This window comes from Chiloscyllium plagiosum, unplaced genomic scaffold (genome assembly GCF_037043375.1).
Source record: "Chiloscyllium plagiosum isolate Xiang-an unplaced genomic scaffold, Cpla_swu_hap1 HiC_scaffold_4, whole genome shotgun sequence".
Lineage (NCBI taxonomy): Eukaryota > Metazoa > Chordata > Chondrichthyes > Orectolobiformes > Hemiscylliidae > Chiloscyllium > Chiloscyllium plagiosum.
The window spans coordinates 84329044-84353292 of record NW_028270142.1 but is presented as its reverse complement, the minus strand read 5'-3'; the positions used below and the strand labels follow the sequence as shown (position 1 = coordinate 84353292).

General features: G+C 43.3%; 1 protein-coding gene across 6 annotated transcripts in view; it reads left to right on the top strand.

The window, feature by feature from the left end:
• Positions 1 to 24249, top strand: part of spidr (scaffold protein involved in DNA repair) — a 284198-nt gene that overhangs the window by 61598 nt on the left and 198351 nt on the right. For all 6 annotated transcript variants that reach the window (XR_015756994.1, XM_043688286.2, XM_043688285.2 and 3 more), the window contains exon 6: positions 22251 to 22504. Coding sequence is in view for 5 of the 6 variants with exons in the window: in XM_043688286.2 (XP_043544221.2) it covers positions 22251 to 22504 (254 nt within the window). In the remaining variant the exon portion in view is untranslated. The remainder of the gene's footprint in view (positions 1 to 22250; positions 22505 to 24249) is intronic.

Below are 24249 nucleotides of genomic sequence, written 5' to 3'. Positions count from 1 at the left end.
TGCAGTTTAAATTACAAAGTTTGTGTAAATAATTTTACATGTCAGGAAAGGTTTTAAAATTTTTTGTTTTTTTTTGTGACCACAAAAGCTATTTTTGATAATGTTACAAACACTTTTTTTCTAGTTCCTCAAATAGTACACTTTTACGTTTATGTAGCTTTAGACCAACTTATCAGAAAGTACTTGAAATTGGAAGCAAAAATCTCTGGTGTTACTCAGCCTGGAGTTATAAAGCTACGAGCTACAAAGACCATTTTGACTGCTCAACATTTAAAGTAATTACCTGAAAATTTTAGAAATCAAAAATGTGAAATCCAAAGGGATCTTTTTACTGTGCAATAGTTCTCCATGAGATCACCAATTTAGTGTGGAAGTAGTGATAAATAAGGTCAGTGAAGTTTATTGGTTTGGTCAATGAATATCAAGGAGAAAGTGAGGTCTGCAAATGCTGGAGATCAGAGCTGGAAATGTGTTGCTGGAAAAGCGCAGCAGGTCAGGCAGCATTCAGGGAACAGAAGAATCGACGTTTCGGGCATAAGCCCTTCTTCAGGAATGAGGAAAGTTTGTCCAGCAGGCTAAGATAAAAGGTAGGGAGGAGGGACTTGGGGGAGGGGCGTCGGAAATGTGATAGGTGGAAAGAGGTCAAGATGAGGGTGAAAGGTCAGATTGGGGTGGGGGCGGAGAGGTCGGGAAGAAGATTGCAGGTTAGGAAGGCGGTGCTTATTTCGATGGATTTGACTGAGACAGGGTGGGGGGAGGGGAAATGAGGAAACTGGTGAAATCCGAGTTCATCCCTTGTGGTTGGAGGGTTCCTAGGCGGAAGATGAGGCGTTCTTCCTCCAACCGTCGTTTTGTTGTGGTCTGACGATGGAGGAGTCCAAAGACCTGCATATCCTTGGTGGAGTGGGAGGGGGAATTGAAATGCTGAGCTACAGGGTGGTTGGGTTGGTTGGTCCGGGTGTCCCAGAGGTGTTTTCTGAAACGCTCCGCAAGTAGCTACTTGCGGAGCGTTTCAGAGAACACCTCTGGGACACCCGGACCAACCAACCCAACCACCCTGTAGCTCAGCATTTCAATTCCCCCTCCCATTCCACCAAGGATATGCAGGTCTTTGGACTCCTCCATCGTCAGACCACAACAAAACGACAGTTGGAGGAAGAACGCCTCATCTTCCGCCTCGGAACCCTCCAACCACAAGGGATGAACTCGGATTTCACCAGTTTCCTCATTTCCCCTCCCCCCACCCTGTCTCAGTCAAATCCATCGAAATAAGCACCGCCTTCCTAACCTGCAATCTTCTTCCCGACCTCTCCGCCCCCACCCCAGTCTGACCTTTCACCCTCACCTTGACCTCTTTCCACCTATCACATTTCCGACGCCCCTCCCCCAAGTCCCTCCTCCCTACCTTTTATCTTAGCCTGCTGGACAAACTTTCCTCATTCCTGAAGAAGGGCTTATGCCCGAAACGTCGATTCTCCTGTTCCCTGGATGCTGCCTGACCTGCTGCGCTTTTCCAGCAACACATTTCCATCAATGAATATCGAACAAACTGAACATTTTCTGATTACTTACATGAAGCAGCAATATGTTTTCAATGTTACTGATCGAATACTCTTAAAAGTTTCCAAATGCAAGGTTACTAATTCATGATGCACAAGTTTACTCCATAATTATATTTTATCAGTAACGGTGACTGAATTAAATGCTTTTTACTCAGTAAACTTTTATATGACACCAACGCCTACTGCACCCTTAGCTATAGATCTTTGAATGCAGTTGAAAAATTTGGTGCTGGAAAAGCATGGCAGGTCACGCAGCATCGGAGAAGCAGGAGAGTCGATGTTTTGGGTGTAAGCCCTTCATCCGGAATATGTGGAGGGGAAGGGGGCTGAGAGATAAATAGGAGGTGGATGGGGTTGGGGATAAGATAGTTGGTAATGCGATAGGTAGATGCATGTAGGGGGTGATGGTGATAGGTCAGAGTGGAGGGTGGAGCAGACAGATGGGAAGGAAGATAGGCAGTGGGACAGTTCAAGAGGGCAGGGCCGAATTGGAGGATTGGGTCTAGGATAAGGTGGGGGAGGGGAAATGAGGAAAATGGTGAAATCGACATTGATGCCATGTGGTTGGAGGGTCCCAAGGCAGAAGATGAGGTGTTTTTCCTCCACGCATTGGATGACTAGGATTTGGAGGAGGCCCAGAAATCACAAGTCCTTTGTAGAGTGGGATGGGGAGTTGAAGTGGTCGGCCACAGGGCGGTGGGTATGTTTGATGTGGGTGTCCCAGAAATGTTCTCTGAAACGTTGGCATCCTGTCTCCCCAATGAAGAGGAGACCATATTGAGAGCAATGGACAAGGTAGATAGAGTGTTTGGATGTGCAGGAAAATCTGGCCTCTGCAGAATGCTGATAGGGGTGGGAAGGGAAATGTATCTCTAGTGGTGGGATCTGACTGTAGGTGGTGGAAATGACTGAGGATGATGTCTGAAATAACGACTCTCTTGCTGCTCAGATGATGCCTGACATGCTGTGCTTTTCCAGTGCCATGCTTTTTGACTTTGATTTCCAGCATCAGAAGTCTTTGCTTTTTCCTAATTTTTGAATGTATCATTGCATAATGCTGCACTTTTCTTGCAAAACTAACATAAAATTAATTCACCTGAATCTAATTATTTTAATTGAAGCACTTTCCTTTTGTCAGGTGTTGATAACAATATAGATAATTTACCTTGTCTTTGGTTACCGATTCACTTACCACCTTGAATCCACCCAGTGGTTAAATGGGGCCAGTGACCATAATTCTATTAGATTTTAAATAGTGATGGAAAAGGATAGACCAGATCTAAAAGTTGAAGTTCTAAATTGGAGAAAGGCCAATTTTGACGGTGTTAGGCAAGAACTTTCGAAAGCTGATTGGGGGCAGGTGTTCATAGGTAAAGGGACGGCTGGAAAATGGGAAGCCTTCAGAAATGACATAACGAGAATCCAGAGAAAGTATTTCCTGTCAGGGTGAAAAGAAAGGCTGGTAGGTATAGGGAATGCTGGATGACGAAGGAAGTTGAAGGTTTGGCTAAGAAAAAGAAGGAAGCATATGTAAGGTATAGACAGGATAGATCGAGTGAAAACTTAGAAGAGTATAAAGAAAGTAGGAGTATACTTAAGAGGGAAATCAGGAGGACAAAAAGGGGACATGAGATAGCTTTGGCAAAAAGGGGACATGAGATAGCTTTGGCAAATAGAATTAAGGAGAATCCAAAGGGTTTTTACAACTATATTATGGACAAAAGGGTAACTAGGGAGAGAATAGGGCCCCTCAAAGATCAACAAGGCGGCCTTTGTGTGGAGCCGCAGAAAATGGGGGGGATACTAAATGAATATTTTGCATCAGTAGGGAAATAGATGGTGACATCTTGCAAAATGTCCAGATTACAGAGGAGGAAGTGCTAGATGTCTTGAAATGGGTAAAGGTGGATAAATCCCCAGGACCTGACCAGGTGTACCCGAGAACTCTGTGGGAAACAAGAGAAGTGATTTCTGGGCGTCTTGTTGAGATATTTGTATCATCGATAGTCACAGGTGAGGTGCCGGAAGACTGGAGGTTGGCAAACGTGGTGCACTGTTTAAGAAGGGTGGTAAGGGCAAGCCAGGGAACTATAGACCAGTGAGCCTGACCTCAGTGGTGGGCAAGTTGTTGGAGGGAATCCTGAGGGACAGGATGTACATGTATTTGGAAAGGCAAGGACTGATTGGGGATATCAACATGACTTTGTGCATGGGAAATCATGTCTCACAAACTTGATTGAATTTTTTGAAGAAGTAACAAAGAGGATTGATGAGGGCAGTGCGGTAGATGTGATCTATATGGTCTTCAGTAAGGCGTTCAACAAGGTTCCCCATGGGAGACTGGTTAACAAGGTTAGATTTCACGGAATACAGGGAGAACTAGCCATTTGGATACAGAACTGGCTGAAAGGTAGAAGGGTGGTGGTGGAGGGCTTTTCAGACTGGAGGCCTGTGACCAGTGGAGTGCCACACGGGTCGGTGCTGGGTCCTCTACTTTTTGTCATTTACATAAATGATTTGGATGCGAGCATAAGAGGTACAGTTAGTAAGTTTGCAGATGACACCAAAATTGGAGGTGTAGTGGACAGTGAAGAAGGTTACCTCAGATTACAACAGGATCTTGGCCAGATGGGCCAATGGGCTGAGAAGTGGCAGATGGACTTTAATTCAAATAAATGCGAGGTGCTGCATTTTGGGAAAGCAAATCTTAGCAGGACTTGTACACTTAATGGTAAGGTCCGAGGGAATGTTGCTGAACAAAGAGACCTTGGAGTGCATATTCATAGCTCCTTGAAAGTGGAGTCGCAGGTAGATAGGATAGTGAAGAAGGCGTTTGGTATGCTTTCTTTTATTGGTCAGAGTATTGAGTACAGGAGTTGGGAAGTCATGTTGCGGTTGTACAGGACATTGGTTAGGTCACTGTTGGAATATCGCGTGCAATTCTGGTCTCCTTCCTATCGGAAAGATGTTGTGAAACTTGAAAGGGTTCAGAAAAGATTTACAAGGATGTTGCCAGGGCTGGAGGATTTGAGCTACAGGGAGAGGCTGAACAGGCTGAGGCTGTTTTCCCTTGAGCTTCGGAGACTGAGAGGTGACCTTATAGAGGTTTACAAAATTATGAGGGACATGGATAGGCTAAATAGGCACAGCCTTTTCCCTGGGGGTCGGGGAGTCCAGAACTAGAGGGCATAGGTTTAGGGTGAGAGGGGAAAAATATAAAAGAGACCTAAGGGGCAGAGAGTGGTACGGGTATGGAATGAGCTGCCAGAGGATGTGGTGGAGGCTGGTACAATTGCAACATTTAAGAGGCATTTGGATGGGTATATGAATAGGAAGGGTTTGGAGGGATATGGGTCGGGTGCTGGCAGGTGGGACTGGATTGGGTTGGAATATCTGGTCGGCATGGATGGGTTGGACCGAAGGGTCTGTTTCCATGATGTACATCTCTATGACTCTATGACACTAAATCATCGACCGGAGTTGGGTGTTGGCACTATGTGGAATTTCCAACACAGTTGATGTTATGGGAATTGCTCACAAATTGAAATGCTGTTTGACAGTTCCCCAGCGTCTGAAATTCTCCAGAAAAGGTCTTTACAATCTGAGAATTCTAAGGGTTCCAATTCACGTAAGCTTAAAAAATACCCTGGAAAAGTTACAGGACTTAAATGTAAGGGATGTGATCAAGAAGCTTGTGGATGATACAATAATTGGTAGGATGATAAATAATTTGGACAGTTATAAACTGTATTAACGTATTGCCCAGAGCAGTAGCTAGTGGAAAAATGTAAAGTAATGCACTTGGGGAAAGCTACCAAGGCAAGGGACTACGCTATGAATACTTCGACCCGGAAAGTGCTAAAGACCAAAGCGATCTTGTGTATACCCACATATCGTTAAAGATAGCAGGGCAGGTAGATACAGTGCTTAAGAATGCCTATTGGGATAAATTTTAGCCAAGGTATAGAATACAAGGACAGGAAGATTAAAGTGGAATTGTACAAGTACTTGTTAGCCTCAACTGAAGTACTACCTGCAGTTCTGGCCTCCAGATTATAGAAAGGATATGAATGCACCAGATAGGGAGTCTTGTGATGCAATGTTAATGTCCTTACCACTAAACCAGGAGGCTTAGATTCAAATTCTACCTGTTCCATAATATAACAACACCTTTGAACAGGTTGATTGGGGGGTACATTTGAATGCATTAGAGAATGTGCAGAAGTGTTTACTAGGATGCTGCTAAAATTGGGGGATCTGATCTATGAGAAAAGATTGAGATTATTTTCCTTGGAATGAAATTTGAGAGGGGACTTGATAGAGGTATGTAGTATTATGAGGGTCAAAGTTAAGGTAGATAGGAAATATGTATTTTTTTCCCATTAGTAGTGGTCTCAATAATCAGGGAATATAGTTTTAAAGTATAAGGCTGAGTGGAGAGTTGAGGAGACTTACTTTTCACCCTGAAGGCACTGGGAGTCTGCAACTCTGCCTGAAAGTATATTTGAGTTAGAAGCTTCCAGAACATTTAAGCAGCATTTAGATGTTCGTTTGCATTGCCATGGCTTCCAGGCAGTGGACCAAGAAATGGTAAATGGATTAATGTAGATCTGGTGGCAGAAGTGGGTACTGCAGATGCTGAGATTAGAGTCAAGATTAGAATGGTGCTGGAAAAGCACAGCAGGTCAGGCAGCATCCGAGGAGCAGGAAATCGACGTTTTGGGCAAAAGCCCTTCATTAGAAATTAGGGTTTTTGCCCGAAATATCAATTTTCCAGCTCATCAGATGCTGCCTGGCCTGCTATGCTTTTCCAGCACCACTCTAATCTTGAGTCATATAGGTTGTTGTTGATTGGTGTGGACAAGATGGGCCAAATCACCTCCTTTTCTGTGATGTAAATATCTGAGAGGATTAAGTACGTACTTTAACTCCTGAGTAGGTATTAACATGAGCCCTTGACTTGCTGCTGACCCTTTCCAACCCCTGACCAATCTCTAGTGCTCATCTGCTTGCCTGAAATCCACCCCGTTCTCCAATCTATCAATGTATTTCCCCAATTGACTTGCATACTTCCTCTTTCACAGTAGCTGTTAAGGTGTGCTATGTACTACTGCAAATAGGGGACATAGTTTTTATGATTTTTCCAGCTTCCTGGCTTCACGGATTCCAAACCAAAGGAGTAGCCATGGGCACCCGCATGGGCCCCAGCTATGCCTGCCTCTTCGTCGGATATGTGGAACAGTCCATCTTCCGCAGCTACACTGGCACCACCCCCCACCTTTTCCTCCGCTACATCGATGATTGTATTGGCGCTACCTCATGCTCCCACAAGGAGGTTGAACAGTTCATCCACTTTACTAACACCTTCCACCACGACCTCAAATTCACCTGGACCATCTCAGACTCCTCCCTCCCCTTCCTCGACCTCTCCATTTCAATCTCGGGCAACCGACCCAACACAGACCTTTAGTACAAACCGACCGACTCCCACAGCTACCTAGATTACACCTCCTCCCACCCTGCCCCCTGTAAAAACGCCATCCCATATTCCCAATTCCTCAGCCTCCGCCGCATCTGCTCCCAGGAGGACCAATTCCACTACTGAACAACTCAAATGGCCTCCTCCTTCAAAGACCACAATTTCCCCTCCGATGTGGTCGACGACACTCTCCACCGCATCTCCTCCACTTTCCGCTCCTCCACCCTTGAACCCCGCCCCTCCAATCGCCACCAGGACAGAACCCCACTGGTCCTCACCTTCCACCCCACCAACCTCCGGATACATCGTATCATCCTTCGTCATTTCCGCCACTTCCAGACAGACCCCACCACCAGGGATATATTTCCCTCTCCACCCTTATCAGCATTCAGGAGAGACCACTCCCTCCGTGATTCCCTTGTCAGGTCCACACTCCCCACCAACCCAACCTCCACTCCCGGCACCTTCCCCTGAAACCGCAAGAAGTGCAAAACTTGCACCCACACCTCCCCCCTCACTTCCCTCCAAGGCCCCAGTGGATCCTTCTCTATCCATCGCAAATTCACCTGCACCTCCACACACATCATTTACTGTATCCGCTGCACCCGATGTGGTCTCTTCTACATTGGGGAGACAGGCCACCTACTTACGGAACGTTTCAGAGAACACCTCTGGGACACCCACACCAACCAACCTAACCGCCACGTGGCTCAACACTTTAGCTCCCCCTCCCACTCCGTCAATGACATGTAGGTCCTTGGCCTCCTTTATCGCCAGACCCTGACCACACGACGCCTGGAGGAAGAGCGCCTCCTCTTCCACCTAGGAACCCTCCAACCCTCCAGCTAGATTTCTCCAGCTTCCTCACTTCTCCTCCCCCCACCTTGACTCAGTCCCAACCCTTGGATTCAACCCTCTTGACCTGCAATCTTCTTCCCAACCTCTCTGCCCTGACCCCCTCTCCGGCCTATCACCCTCACCCTCACCTCCTTCCACCTATCGTATTCCCAGCGCCCCTCCCTCAAATTCCCTCCCCCCTACCTTTTATCTCAGCCCGCTTGGCACACCAGCCTCATTCCTGAAGAAGGGCTTATGCCTGAAACGTCGATTCTCCTGCTCCTTGGATGCTGCCTGGCCTACTGTGTTTTTCCAGCACCACATTTTTCACCTCTGGCACTCCAGCATCTGCAGTCCTCACTTTCTTCACGGATTCCTGGGCAAGTCTCCCCATTTCGCTACTTTAGGCTCCTATCCAGGAATTTCCAAAATAGTAATAATCTAAAAGTATACAGTTTTAAAAATCTGATCAGCATCAGAAACAGTTTCTGTTCATGCTTTACTCAATAGAAGTAGCTGGAAATGTTTCATTCTTTGATAAATATCATGTTTATAATTTTTTATTCCATAACTAAAGACGTTGGATGAGAATTTTGGAGATATGGTTAGTAAATTTGTGGATGACACCAAAATTGATGGTATAGTTGACAGTGAAGAAATTTATCCAAGATTACAAAGAGATTTGATCAATTGGGTCAGTGGGCGGAGGAGAGGCACATGGAGTGTAATTTTGATAAATATGCAAGTATCTGTTTCCATGAGGTATGACTGACAGTTAAAAGCTGATAGTTAAAGATCCTGACAGTTAGTTACTTGATCTGAATATTTGTGAAAGGGCTTTTAATGGCTTGATGCTGTATTTTTTCCAGTTTAACATAACAATCCAGTTTCTGGTCAGAGCATTAATAGAGTGTATGCAGCTTTTGGCTCAAATATCCCTGTCCTCCTTGATGATATGTCACCAGTCTCTATTTTCTAGATTAGCTTTTGTAAAGATGAATTACAAGATTCAAAATATTGATGACTCATTTCTTTGCAGGGATTGTTCTACAGGTGTCCAAGTTGCCTGAAATTACTATTAAGTCCTAATGTAAGATATTGTTCGCATATGATTATTCTGTTTTTCTGAAGCGTGAAAATGTTTTACAAATTGCAATCAGACAAAGATATATGACTGGTAACTTCATGCTCCCTGATTGTGGGTAACCCAAGATGGAGTACGGGAAAAATTGTGGCTGTAAGAGCTGCTCCTTTTTCTGAGGTATTTTTCAGGGTTAGAACTGATTTCCTTGAATTCTTGGAGCAGTAGTTATTGTTTTTTTTTAAGCTGTTGCACCTTCTTGGAACTTTGCGAGATAAAAAAAATCAAAATAATGGGACTTTAAAAAAGAGGAAGAGAGACAAAGCAGTGGCCATGTGGGACGTGCATGCAGAAAGTGGTGCTGCCAGAGGAAGTGGTGGAGGCTGGTTCAATTACACAATTTAAAAGGTATCTGATGGGTATATGAATAGTAAGGATTTAGAGGCATATGGGCCAAATGCTGGCATATGGGTCTAGATTGATTTAGGACATTTGGTCGGCATGGATGAGTTGGACCAAAGATTCTGTTTCCATATAAGCGTATAAGTCCTGCCCTGATTTGCCTTTCCAAAGTGCAGCACCTCACATTTATCTAAAACTCTATCTGACAGTCCTATACCCATTGCACTCTAAGGTGACCTTCTTCACTGTTCACTACACCTCCAATTTTGGTGTCATCAACAAACTTTCTAACTATACCTCCAATGTTCATATCCAAATCATTTATGTAAATGATGAAAAGCATTGATCCTTGTATCAAATCGCTAGTCACAGGCCTCCAGTCTGAAAATCAACCCTCCACCACCACCACCTGTCTTCAGCAGAAACCAGTTCTCTACATCTACTCTATCAAGCACTTTCAGAAACTTGTATATTTCAATGAAATAACCTCTAATTTTTCCATTTGGGATATAAGTGCAATTTATTTAGCCTGTCATCATTGAACTATCCTCTCATCCTGGACACCAATCTCATGAACCTTCGCTGTGCTACCTCCAATGGAAGTATGGACACTAAAGCTTCATACAGTTCTCCAGATGTAGTTTTACTGAAGTCCTGTATAATTGTAGCAATGCTTTCTTGTTCTTTTACTTCAAACCCCCTGCAATAAAAGCTAACATGCTGTGTGCCTTCTTAATCACTTGCTGTATAGTACCAGCATGTGAGCATTGCATTGCTTGTGCAAACAGACCCACACCTTTCTGAAGATCAATATCAAATTTGTGTCTCTAAAATATGATCTGCTTTTCTGTTCTTACTCTGAAAGTGTCCATTTCAGCCAGTATGGATGAGGGGTGATCCCCCCAATTAGATTTTGGGGAATACTGAAGCTGAAAGCCAAAATTTTGTGGTTAGCAGTGAAGTACTTAGTTGTTGACTGCACAGAGAAATAGGAACTTAGCTGGCTCATTAGCTGCAGTGAAAACTTACTCTTCTAGCTGCAGCATGGGCCATTGATGAAATAATCTGTGAGGCTTATGGCCGTGATGCATTTCTGGTAAAGCTGTGTCCCAGTAATATTGTGAGCTGAAGACAGGCTCTTTCAAGTTAGTTTTCGGCCTGAAAAATGTGCTTGATTGGGGCTTTCTCTCTATGTTATACAAAATGTTAAGGCACTACGTTGAAATGATTTTGAATATTTAGATTAATTTTATGGTGCAATGTATTTCTACCATTGACCGGTCTGATAGAAAATTTTAAAATGTGCCAAGCCAACCTAACTAAAAGTGATCTGAAGAGCTCTCTGCAGTGAACTTTTTCTTTTAATTGTTGTTAAATGTGTCCTTTATTAATTCTGCAAAGACCACTTTTTTATTTTTCTTTGAATCAAAATGGGAACAGGATACTGCTTTAAACCAAGGAGTATGAAAAGAGTTGCTGCAATTCTAAGAAAGCAAGTTATTGGAATTTATTGTAAGTTGTGTTTACACTGTTGCTTTGTTCAAGCAGTGAGGGAAGTTGTCTAAGATATCATGGCCCCTTGGGTATGTGTACAGAGCTGTCTACGCCCAGAGCTAGATTACGGATTGCTTTGTTGATCATCAGCTTGATTGACTCCTGGGAGTATAAGCAGATTGTGTGTGAACAATGGAGACAGAATTCTCCCATTTACAAAAGAGATAGGGCTTGCCTTTGTGTCTGGGGCTTTCGGAAGGGGATGGAATTTAAGGCAGCAGATGTATAAGCCGATAATGCACATTTTTTTTGTGGTTAGAATAGATTTATTTGTAATAAATAGTAGTTTCTTGTGAAGTACAGAAACCTAGTCAGTGTTTTCTGTTTGCCTGATTCCATCACACAGGTAAATTGGGGACCTTTGAATAATGTGATCAAAAGTTGTGTAACAACCCTCGGAGTATAGATCTTGAGAATTCGCACACTTTTTTGAGTGGATTGTGACAATCTATTTTCTTCCTTTTCCCCATCTTCACATTGCTCTTTAATCGTAATGGTAGAAATGCCTGGTTTGTGGACATTATGGTCATTCTGAATGCATCCTTTCATGAGTGAAACAGGAGGAAAGTTCTTCAAATTCCTTCCTACTTCCCCAGCCTTCCATTATATTATGATTTGCCTGGTAGCCTGGAGAGCAGAAGCAATTAAACGATTAATGAATAAAAATAAGCAGTATTTGCATTAGACTCTATGCTGATAACAGACTTCCTGGTTCCTTAGCTTTAAAACTTCTGTTCTATAGCAAAAGCAACTAAGCCATATGGAGATCTCAGTGCTTATTAATGTTGAAAGGCGATACAACATAGGCATTGTCTATATTTTGAGGGAAAATTTCATCTCTTCCCTTTTATAGCCGAGAAAGAAAATTTCAAGCATGAGTGATTTGCTTCCTCCCAGCATGCTGCTGATGTGTGAAGAGTACAAACATGATCATGCTCAGTTTGGTTTGATGTTTTAAATTTCACTGTAGAGAAGTACCTCAATATCTTTAATTTTTTTTCCCTACATTGTTGCTTTGATAACTTGGTCCAGTTTAATTTGTAGTAAATATTTCATGATTAATAACTTACTGCCAATATTAGACATGCATTCTCCTGCCTTTCATATTCTGATTTTTATTTCCAAAGGAAATTGGAAAATGGTTGATTTTAAATGAGCAATTTACAGCACTGATTTGTGCATCTTTGATCATTGGGTAATAGCTTTCAGTCAAGAACCTTGCATTAATAAAGGCACCAGAAATGACCATAGCAGATTGAACCGTGTGGACCCTGCAAAGTCCAACATCAGGGCACTATTGCCAAAATTGGAACAACTGTGTCACAGGTTAGTCCAGCAACAGCCCAACATAGCCATACTCTCGGAATTGTACATTATTGACAATGTCCTAGCTGACATCATCACCATTCCTGGGTGTGTCCTGTCTCACTAGCAGGAAAGACCCAGAAGAATTGGTGGCAAAATCATGTACAGTCAGGAGTGATTTGCCTTGGAACCCTCAGCATTGACTGTAAATCCCATGTAGCCTCAAGGTGTCATGTCAAACATGGGCAAGGAAGTGTCTTGCTGATTACAACATTCTGACCCTTCCACGGCTGTTGAATCGATATTCCTCCATGCTGAAGATCACTTGGAGGTGGCAAGGCACAGAATAGTTAGGTGGGGTACTTCACTATCCATCATCAAATATGGCCTTGCAGCACCACTACTGGCTGAGCTTGTCATCCTCTAGCCTTCCGTGCTGTACATCTCTATGACACTATGACTCTATAACCTGTGACAGGTGGTGAAGTAACCAACAAGAGGAAAATATATACTTGATTTTATACTCAGTGATATGCCTCCCACAGATACATCTGTCCATGAGTATAGTAGGTGTGTGTCCATCACCCAGTCCTTCTGGAACAAAACCCTGTCGTCTTCCTATTGTGATTGTCCTCTATCGCATTATGTGGTACTAACACCATGCTAATTGGGATGGATTTCAAACAGGCCCAGAAAATCAAAACTAGGCATTTGTGTATTGTTGTGCCTATCAGCAGCAGCAAAATTGTATTTGAACACAATCTGCTTCCCTCATGTGCTGGCATTTCCCTATGATATCATTACCATCAAGCAAGGAAATCAACCTTAGCTCAGTGAAGAGTGCAGGAGGGTATTTGAAGTGCAGCATTGGACAAATCTTAAAAACAAAGTATTGACCTGGTGACGCTACAGCATGGAACTACTTATATGCCAAACAACATGAACAGCAGTGACAGCTGGGCATTTCCACAACCAATGGTTCAGATCTAAACTCTGCTGTCCTAACACATCCGGTTCTGAATGGTGGTGGACAGCTCAATAGCTCACTTGAGGCATCACAGATGTTCCTCACTTCAATATGGGAACCCCTGCACCTCAGCACAATAGATTGGGCTGAAACATTTGTGACAATCTTCAGCTAGAGTGCAGAGTGGACGATCTGTTTCAGCCTCCTCTGGAAGTCTCCACGATCACTATTGTCAGACATCAGCCATTAGTTCATTCCATTTGATATCAGGAAATTGCTGAAGTCATTGTAAGCTGCAAAGACTATGGGCCCTGACAACGTCCTAGCAATTGTACTGAAGACTTGTGATCGAGGCATTGCAGTACCCATAGGCAAACTGTTTCAGTGCAACATTTGACTGACAGTATAGAAAATTGCTCAATGCATGGATGTCCTGTACATGGAATGCTAAACAAATGCAACCTGGCTAATTACTGTCCCATTAGGTTCTCTTAGATCATACTCAATAAACTATCATCAGTGTATCAAGCTTACTTGCTTAGCAATTACCTGCTCACTAATGGGAGAAATTGAGAACTGCAGATGCTGGAGATCAGAGTCAAGAATGTGGTCCTGGAAAGACACAGCAGGTCAGGCAGCATCTGAGGAGCTACAGTCGATAACATTTGTGGAGATACAGGTAAATTTTTATCTGATGTGGAAGGATGCTTTGGACGGAGGTGAGGGGGTGAGGTGTGGGCATAGGTTTTGTACTTCCTGTGGTGGCAGGCGAAGATGCCACGAGTGGAGTGTGGGCTCGCGGGGTGGGGGAGGGGCGGGTGGATCTGACGAGGGAATCACGGAGCAAATGGTCTCTCTTGAAAGCTGATGGGTGGGAGGGAAATATGTTCCTGGTGATGGGGTCTGTTTGTAGGTGGCAGAAATGACGGAGGATGATGCAATGTGTATGGAAGTTGCTGGGGTGGAAGTTGTGGACCCGGGGGTATGTGTTCTTGTTGCGTTGGGAGGGATGGGGTTCATTGGGAGAGCTGTGGGAAGTGGAGGAGATACGGTGGAGGGCATTGTGGACCACGCGAGAGGAGAAATTGCAATATTTGTAGAAGGAGGACATCTGGGATTTCCTAAGGTGGAATTGGTCATCCTGGATCTTTCCAGATCCAACAGAAATTTACCTGTACCTTCATCAGTGTCATCTACTGGAACCGTTGCACCCGATGTGGTTTCCTCTACATTAGGGAGACAGAACGATAAATTGTGGATTGTTTCAGAGAACATCTCTGGGACACCTGCACCAACCAAACCCACCACCCTGTGGCTGAACACTTCAATTCCCCCTCCTTCTCTGCCAAGGATATGCAGGTCCTGGGCTGCCTCCATTGCCAAACCCTTACCACCCGGCACCTGTAGGAAGAACATCTCATCTTCCTCTTGGGACCCTACAACCACACGGGATTAATGTGGATTTCACCAGTTTCCTCATTTCTCTTCCCCCACATTATTCCAATCCCAAGCCTCCAACTCAGCACTGCCCTCTTGACATGTCCATCGTCTTTGCCACCTATCCGCTCCACCCTCCCCTCCGACCTATCACCTTCTCCCTCACCTTCATCTACCTATCGCATTCTCAGCTACCTTCCCCCCCCACCAACCCAACCCCCCTCCCATTTATCTCTCAGCCCTCAGCTCTCTGGCCCCCAAACCTCATTCCTGATGAAGAGTTTATGCCCGAAACGTCGATTCTCCTGCTTCATGGATGCTGCCTGACCTGCTGCATCTTTCCAACACCACACTCTCGACCTGCTCACTACAGCTGAGTTTGGGTTCTGCCAAGTTAACTCTGGTTCCTTACAGCATTTGTTAGTCTTGGCAAAAGAATTGACTTCCAGAGCTAAGTTGAGAGAGATTGCCCTTGATGTGAAGGCTGTGTTTGACTGAATGTGGCATAAAGAGCAGTTGATAAACTAAACATACTGGGAACCTATTGATTGGAGGCCTACCTAACAAAGGAAGATGGTTCAGGTTGTTGAAGTCATTCAACTCTGGTTCAGGGCATCTCTATAAGAATTCTTAAGCTGCTCCCTCAATGAGTTTTCCTCCATAATGAGGTCAGAAATGTGGATGTTTAATTACACAAAGTTTAGCCCCGTTTGAAACTCTTCTGAAACTGAATGAGACCGTGTCTATACGGAAAGATAATATCCAGGCTTGGGCTAACAGTTAGGAAGTAACACTTATGCCATTCAAATTTTTGGCAATGACCATATCTAATAAAAGAAAATCTAACCATGAACCATGACATTCAAAGGCATCACCATTACTAAATTCCTGTTTTATACATCCTGGCAATTACCATTGATCAAAAAATTACAATGGCTACAAGAACAGTTCAGAGGCTTGAAGTTCTGCATTGCCCAGCTCACCCCCCAATCTTTACCACCTACAAAGCACAAGTCAGGAACAGGGAGAAAGTGAGGGCTGCAGATGCTGGGGATCAGAGCTTAAAAATGTGTTGCTGGAAAAGCGCAGCAGGTCAGGCAACATCAAAGGAGAAGGAGAATCGACGTTTCGGGCATAAGCCCTTCTTCAGGAATGAGGAGGGTGTGCCAAGCAGGCCAAAATAAAAGGTAGGCAGGAGAGATTTGGGGGAGGGGCGTTGGGAATGCGATAGGTGGAAGGAGGTTAAGGTGAGGGTGATAGGCCGGAGAGGGGGTGGAGAGGTAGGGAAGAAGATTGCAGGTCAAGAAGGCAGTGCTGAGTCTGAGGGTTGGGACTGAGAAAAGGTGGGGGGAGGGGAAATGAGGAAGCTGGAGAAATCTGTATTCATCCCTTGTGATTGGAGGGTTCCTAGGCGGAAGATGAGTCGCTCTTCCTCCAGGCGTCGTGTTGCCATGGTCTGGCGATGGAGGAGGCTAAGGACCTGCATGTCCTTGGCGGAGTGGGAGGGGGAATTAAAGTGTTCAGCCACGGGGTTGGGTTGGTTGGTACGGGTGTCCCAGAAGTGTTCTCTGAAACGTTCCGCAAGTAGGCAGCCTGTCTCCCCAATGTATAGGAAGCCACATCGGGTGCAGCGGATGCAGTAAATGATGTGGGTGGAGGTGCAGGTGAATTTCTGATGGATATTTAAGGATCCCTTGGGGCCTTGGAGGGAAGTGAGGGGGGAGGTGTGGGCGCAAGTTTTGCATTTCTTGCGGTTGCAGGGGAAGGTGCTGGGAGTGGAGGTTGGGTTGGTGGGGGGTGTGGATCTGACAAGGGAGTCGCTGGGGGAGTGGTCTTTCCGGAACGCTGATAGGGGAGGGGAGGGAAATATATCCTTGGTGGTGGGGTCCGTTTGGAGGTGGCGGAAATGACGAAGGATGATCCGATGTATCTGGAGGTTGGTGGGGTGGTAGGTGAGGACTAGTGGGGTTCTGTCCTGGTGGCGATTGGATGGGCGGGATTCAAGGGTGGAGGAGCGGGAAGTGGAGGAGATGTGGTGGAGAGCATCGTCAACCACTTCAACTTCTCCTTTGATGCTGCCTGACCTGCTGCGCTTTTCCAGCAACACATTTTTAAGCACAAGTCAGGAACATAATGGAATGTTCCCCACTTGCCTGGATGAGCGCAACTGCAACAAGACCAAATGAATTTGATACTGTTTAGGACAAGCCAGTTGGCTTGATTAACACTGCATTCACAAACACTCACTTACTCCACTGCTGATAGCGAATTAGAAAATTTGTTACAGCACAGAAGGAGGCCCATTGTGCCTGCACCCCCTCTATAACTGTGTGCCAATCTCCTGCCTTTTCTCACATGAGCACAATTCTGACCAAATAATCATCCAATGTCCTCTTGAATGCTGCAATTGGGCCAGCCTCCACATATTTTCGAGCAGTCCATGCTATACCCAAGTTACTCGCTGTGTGAAAGTATTTTTCTCACATTACCCTTGCTTCGTTTGCATTTTGCTTTAAATATTTGCAAAGAGCAGAAGCAACATTACGTACTATCTCCAAGATTGACTGCAGCAATTCAGCAGGCTTCTTACAAACTCATTGTCACTATGATCTAGAAGAATAAGGATAGCAGATATGTGGGAACACCACCACCTGCTAGATCCCCACCAAGTTACTCACCATGCTGACTTGGAAATATATCGTTACTCTTTGTGTTGCTAGCCCGAAATCCTGGAATTCCCTCCTTCATGAAATTTTGAGTATACCTATAGCAAATGGAATACAGTTATTCAACAACGCCTCTTGCCACCATGCTCTCGAGGGTAGTTAGAAATATGCAGTAAATGCTGGCACACACCCCAGTAATATTTAGGATGATAGGACTGAGTGTATGGCTGCTAAATTTGCTGATGATACAAAAGATGGATAATAAGGAGGACATAACGAGTCTGCAAAGTATTTATTATAGATTAAGTGAGAGGACAAAAATTTTGCAGATGCAGTGTAATATGGATAACTGTGAACTTGCCCACTTTGTCAAGAAGAATTGAAAACCAGTATATTATCTAAATGCGTAGAGATTTTAAACTTCGAAGTACAGAGGGATCTGGGATTTCTGGTACATGAATCACAAAAATGTGTGTCGGTACAGCAAGTGATGAAAAGGTCAAATGGAATATTGTATTGCAAGCAGAATTAACTATAAAAGTAGTAATGTTTTGCTACAGGTGTGAAGTGTTGGTGAGGCTACACCTAGAATACTGTCCACAATTTTTTTCTCCTTAATGAAAGGCGGTAAATATGATAGAAATAGTTCAGTGGTGTTTTGTTTGATTAGAGGATTGTTATTTTACAAGGAAAAATTGGATAGGCTGAATCTGTATACATGAAGTTTAACTGGATGAGAAGGATCTTATTAAACCAAAGAAGATCCTGAAGGAAATTGACAGAATGGATCCTAAAGGATGATCCTCTTCATGTGTGAGACTAGAAATAAGGGACATAGACTTTTTATTTATAGATTTCTTTGAGGAATTGAAACTCTATTCACTGGAGCGCAGTGAATACTTATTAGGCAGGGGAAGGTAGATTTTTACTGACAAGGGAGTCACAGTTATTAGGGTGTTTAGAAATACAGACTTGAGGCTGCCATCCAATTTGCTGCAGTCTTATTGAATGGCAGGCTAGGAGGTTGAATGGTCTACTTCTAATTTGTATGTTTATGTATTTGTATATTATGGTTCCAAATAAAATGCATGTCTTCAGTGGTAATCTCTGGATTGTACCTCAGAACACAATCTTTCACACTTTGGACAAAATAGACAAGGCCATCTGCCAGTTTAAGAATAACAAGGCTGCTGGAGCAGATGGAATCCCTGCTGAGGCATTGAAGCACGAAGGCAAAGGGCTGCTTCTGCAGCTACTTGCCATTGTTTGCCTTATCTGGAAGGAGGAGAACATCCCAGAAGAGCTGAGAGATGCCACAGTTATGAGTATTTTCAAAGAAGGGAACAAGTCCGACAGTGGTAATTACAGGGGAACTCTCTGCTGTTGATCACTGGAAAGGTCATTGTGAAGCTCCTCCTCAACCGTCTTCTCCCTGTGGCTGAGGAACTTCCCCAGACTCTCTGTATGGCTTTTCGCCACGGAGGGGCACAGCAGACATGATTTTCACCATTCAACAGCTGCAAGAGAAATTCAAAGTAAAGAACCTACCCCTGTACGTGGCCTTCTTCGACCTTACAAAGGCCATTGCCATTGTGAATCAGAAAGCATTAGGGAGCATCCTTCTCTGCTTTGATTGCATCATGATGTTTGCCACGATCTTTCGCCTGATCCATGACATCATGTAAGTTGTGGTAATTATCATTGACCCATTCCCATTCGAACAGGTGTCCAGCAGGGCTGTGTCACTGTCCCAACCCTGTTGTGTTGCTGAACAAAGAGACCTTGGAGTGCAGGTTCATAGCTCCTTGAAAGTGGAGTTGCAGATAGATAGGATAGTGAAGAAGGCTTTTGGTATGCTTTCGTTTATTGGTCAGAGTATTGAATACAGGAGTTGGGAAGTTATGTTGCGGCTGTACAGGACATTGGTTAGACCACTGTTGGAATATTGCGTGCAATTCTGGTCTCCTTCCTATCGGAAAGATGTTGTGAAACTTGAAAGGGTTCAGAAAAGATTTACAAGGATGTTGCCAGGGTTGTAGGATTTGAGCCATAGGGGGAGGCTGAACAGGCTGGGGCTGTTTTCCCTTGAGCGTCGGAGGCTGAGAGGTGACCTTATAGAGATTTACAAAAATTATGAGGGGCATGGATAGGATAAATAGACAAAATCTTTTCCCTGGGACCGGGGAGTCCAGAACTAGAGGGCATAGGTTTAGGGTGAGAGGGGAAAGATATAAAAGAGACCTAAGGGGCAACCTTTTCACGCAGAGGGTGTACGTGTATGGAATGAGCTGCCAGAGGATGTGGTGGAGGCTGGTACAATTGCAACATTTAAAAGGCATTTGGATGGGTATATGAATAGGAAGGGTTTGGAGGGATATGGGCCGGGTGCTGGCAGGTGGGACTAGTTTGGGTTGCGATATCTGGTTGGCATGGACAGGTTGGACTGAAGGGTCTGTTTCCATGCTGTACATCTCTATGACTCTCTGACTCTACTTGCTGCAATGCTTTACCTCATCATCAATAAGCTCCCTGCTGGAGTGGAGCTAGCACACAGAACCTGTGGGAAATTATTCAACCTCTGCCACCTTCAAGCCAAAACCAAAGTCACCCCAGCCAGTGTCTTCGATTTGCTGTATGCAGATGATGCTTGTGTATGTGCAGTCTCAGAGAACATACTCCAGACCATTATCGACATCTTTACAGAGACATATGAAAGCATGGGTCTCACCCTACGCATATGCAAGACAAAGGTCCTCCACCACCTGGCCTTGCATTGTGGAACAAACCCTCGATCATCAAGGTCCACAGGGAGGCCTTCGAGATCATTGACCACTTCCAATATCTCAGAAGTGTCCCGTCTGCCAAGCAGCTATTGTTGAAGAGATCCAACAATAGTGTGCTAGTGTAGCGTTCGTCTTCCTGAGGAAAAGGATGTTTGAGGACACCAATATCAGATCTGACACCAAGATCATGGTTTACAGTGCTGGGAGTTGCCACCTTCCTAGATGGCTCTGAGAAGTGGACTATTTATTGTATACGCTTCAAGGCACTGGAACAGTTCTACCAATGCTGCCTGTGCAAGATCCTGGAAATCTGCTGGGAAGAAACACTCACCAACACTGACATCCTCGACTAGGCCAACATCCCCAGCATCAAGGCAGTGACCATCCTTAATTGGCTACAATGGGTTTGGCACATTATCCGCATGACCAACAAGGGACTCCCCAAGTGTGTGCTGTATTCCCAGCTTCGAAACTAGCAGGTTGAGCCCGAAGAGGACAGAGGCAGCACTTAGGATACCCTCAACTGGTGAAGTGGAACATTCCGAAAGACACCCAGGAATCACTGACCCAAGACTGTCTAAAGTGGAGGAGATGCATCTAGGAAGGCGTAGAACGCCTTGAGACTTAACATCAGGGAAAAAATGGAAGCCAGGTGAAAACATTAATAGGAGTGTGCTGCCACAACAATGTCCCATCTACTCCTTCCCTTGTCCACCACCTGCCCCAATGTGACAGAGCCTGTGGTAGCCGCATAGGTTTGTACAGCAACCTACAGACTTACCCTGAGAGTGGAAGAGAGTCATTCTTATCGAGAAGGGTACGCTAATGACAATAGGATCAAGCAGATAATAAGTGACCCAGTGACGTCGGAAGAGGGATTTTGATTTATTATGCACTGTGACCAGTAGTGAGGAAAGGTGGAGTTTTTCCTTTGGGATGGGCTTCACTTAAACCAGACTGGTATCGTGTTTCTGTGAATTATCAGGACTGTGGATAAGTACTGTATTAACTATAGGGAATTTAGGTGCAGAAGAGAGGTGGCGAGCTATTGTGAGGGTTCAGCTGAATGAAAATGTTTGAAGAGAAAAGTAAAGACACCATTGATTCTTGATAATTGAAGTAAAGACAAGCTGAGTAGGCTAGGAAGGGACGTAGAGTTTAATATTAATAACATATCAACAAATAATATCCATGCAAACATTACAGAAACAGTTACAGACGTTTAATCTGAATGCGTGAACCACTCACAATAAGGTAGATGAACTATAGCACAAATGGAGATGAATGATTTTAGGTATGATCACTTTTATTTTTATAAAGTGACTGAAGTTGTGAAATAAACCTTCCAGGATTCATAATATTTTGAAAAGACAAGCAGCTTTGATAATAAAGGATTATATCAGGATAGAAGTGAGAAAGAATTTTAATTCTGAAGATCAAGAAGTAAAATCACTATATGTGGAGATTAGCAATAACCAAGGTCAGAAAATTCTGGTCGGAGTAGGTGTAAGGTCATTGGATAGAGCATTCAGTATGAAATAGTTGAATATTTTGATAAAGGGTACTGTGAAATACTAGCTACAGAGGAGTTTAATCTCCTTACATACTTGACCAATCAAATTGACAAAGCCAGAATACTTCTGTGACAACTTCCTGGAGCAACATGTTGTGGAATTGACAAGGGACAAAGTCCACTTAGATCTAATATTGTACTGTAAAATGTGGCAGGGTTAACCATTTTTTCCCAGTGCCTTAACTGCACACAGTTCTGTACCAGTCTTGTAGTATGCATTGTAGGTATGTATATTAAAATACTCTGTGCTCATGTGGAGCAGTGGTAATGTCCCTTCCTCTGGGCTAAAAGGTTCAGGTTCATGTTCCACCTGTATCATAGCACATTTGAATGAAGTGATTAAAATATTAATAAAATGCTTTAGGATATAATAATTACGGAAGAGTATTCTCATAAATATGTGAAACAAGCAGCAATTAAATGGACGTCTGCAGATGAATAATTGATAATGGCAAGAATCTGTGCATTGTTTCAGCTCTGGAAACTTTTGATTCCTTCCTTTTTGTAATTGATTAGTTTCTTCACCTGTACTTTCCCTTAATGAGAGTGTATATGCATTTAAAATATATCACTGTGAAAATAATTTGCATTTATCTTGTTTTAGACGGCAGAAGATATTCTGGAGTTTTCATCTGATAATGAAAGCACAAAAGAACGTGAGTGGTGCACAAAGTCCATTCCATCTACTTCTGCATCACCACCTATACCTAATTGTGGATCAGAACATGGCAGGACCATGCGATCAGCAAGCAACTGGTTGAGAAGTGCACAAGCATTTCTACAGACGCCTGACAAGCAAAAGAGAAAACAATTCACAACTCCGGAAGATTCTGCCAAAAAAAGAAAGAAATTTATGAGGTTAGCTAATACGCCCTGTTGTACATTTTTATTTGACAGTACAAATATGGAAAATTAATCAATTACGATTAATTTTCTCTTGTTATTTTACTTCTGAAATATCGCTTCAACTATTTTATGACTTCATAACATATTTCTGGGAAATATTGGACCTCTGGCTAGACTAAATATCCTGATAATTATCACAATGGACTCTCTTCCGGAATAAATTTCATTTGTACCAAGTATAGTTTACTTTTGCATACTGTATTTTTATAGGAGGATAGAATTATTGGCATTCAAGGCACAGAAGGAAGTAATTCACTCCTCTGTGTTTATGTTGACTGAAAGAGTAGCTATCCAGCAAAATCCTACTTTCCAGCTCTTGAATTGTCTCCTTGTAAATACAGTGAGGGTTTCTGTGCCTAACAGTGTTTCAAAAAAGTGAGTTCCAGACCCTTCTGGATGATAAAATTAATTCCCAACTCCTCTCTAATACCAATTACTTTCAATCTGTACTCCCTCCCTGGTTATTGAAGATTATTTAATAAAAGTAAATAAGATTTCATAAACTTGAGCGAATTATATATTACTGAAAGCTGATAACCCATTTAAAAATATACTGACATTCCAAATATCTGACAGTTTTGAATGCAGACATTTATCATGTATGAATAGAAAGAATTAAACTAAAAATACAGTTGGATCTGTCTTGGGCTGCAAATCAACGCAATTCAATAAATTGCAAAGCAAAAAAGCTTAATACACAAAACTTACTTTGCAGCAATGGTAAGTTCAGAAGTTACCAAAGAGGGTGCAAAAGTCACGATTTATTTTCTTGCAGGTTTGAGGGTGAATCAAAAATGGTCTTTGTCGAGGATTTTTTAAAAGAAAATTCTTAAGGTTTACGGATGTCAGTCAGAACCCATTTATAGTACTCGTACTATTTACTTGGAACTTGCTGCATCATATTAAGTTGTGAACTAAAACCTTTTGAAACAGGTTATCAATAACCCAAACCACAAGTGTTATCTGTAACAAATTTGACATCTCTTGCATTTGCTCCCATCTGAGGATAACTCAGACAGACAGGTACTTGTTGGATTGAGAGCATGATGATCTAACTATTTTAGTGAACAATTTCTATTTCTATGTAGTTTCAGAGAGAATATTGGTGACGTCATGTCATCCAAACAAAACCCGAGAACTGACTTTTGATAATCGGGCATTCTCAAGTTTAATCATCTCCTCCTTTTAAAAGCTGACCAATCCATCTTATATTTCATGCGTTTCCGACTTTTAATGTTGAAGCATGTAGTATGATGAAACTTTATAATGTATTATTGTTGTTTGTGAGCTTCTGTTCGAAAGTGGAAGAAAAATGAAATTTATTTTTCAATTCTTTGAAGGTCTGAAGTTGATTTTGAGCAATAATTTGAAACAGCTACATGACCAGCAAGACACCTGGGGAGATAAGAGGAGAGGGAGCCAGAAACAGGTTCATACAGCAAAAAAGATGTTTATGCTTTTATTTGCTTTCTGGGCTAGAGGGAAACTCTGAGAAGCTAAGAAGTCAGTAGGAAGGAAACTCCAAAAGCAAAAGGCCTTGGAGGTGTCAGCAAAGACTACTCTCAGAAGGGTGTTGAAGATATGAGTTTAAGTAACCCATGTTAACTCGTGTTTCGAGAGTGTGGTGCTGGAAAACGCAGCAAGTCAGACGGCATCCGAAGAGCAGGAGAATTGACATTTCGGGCATAAGCCTTTCA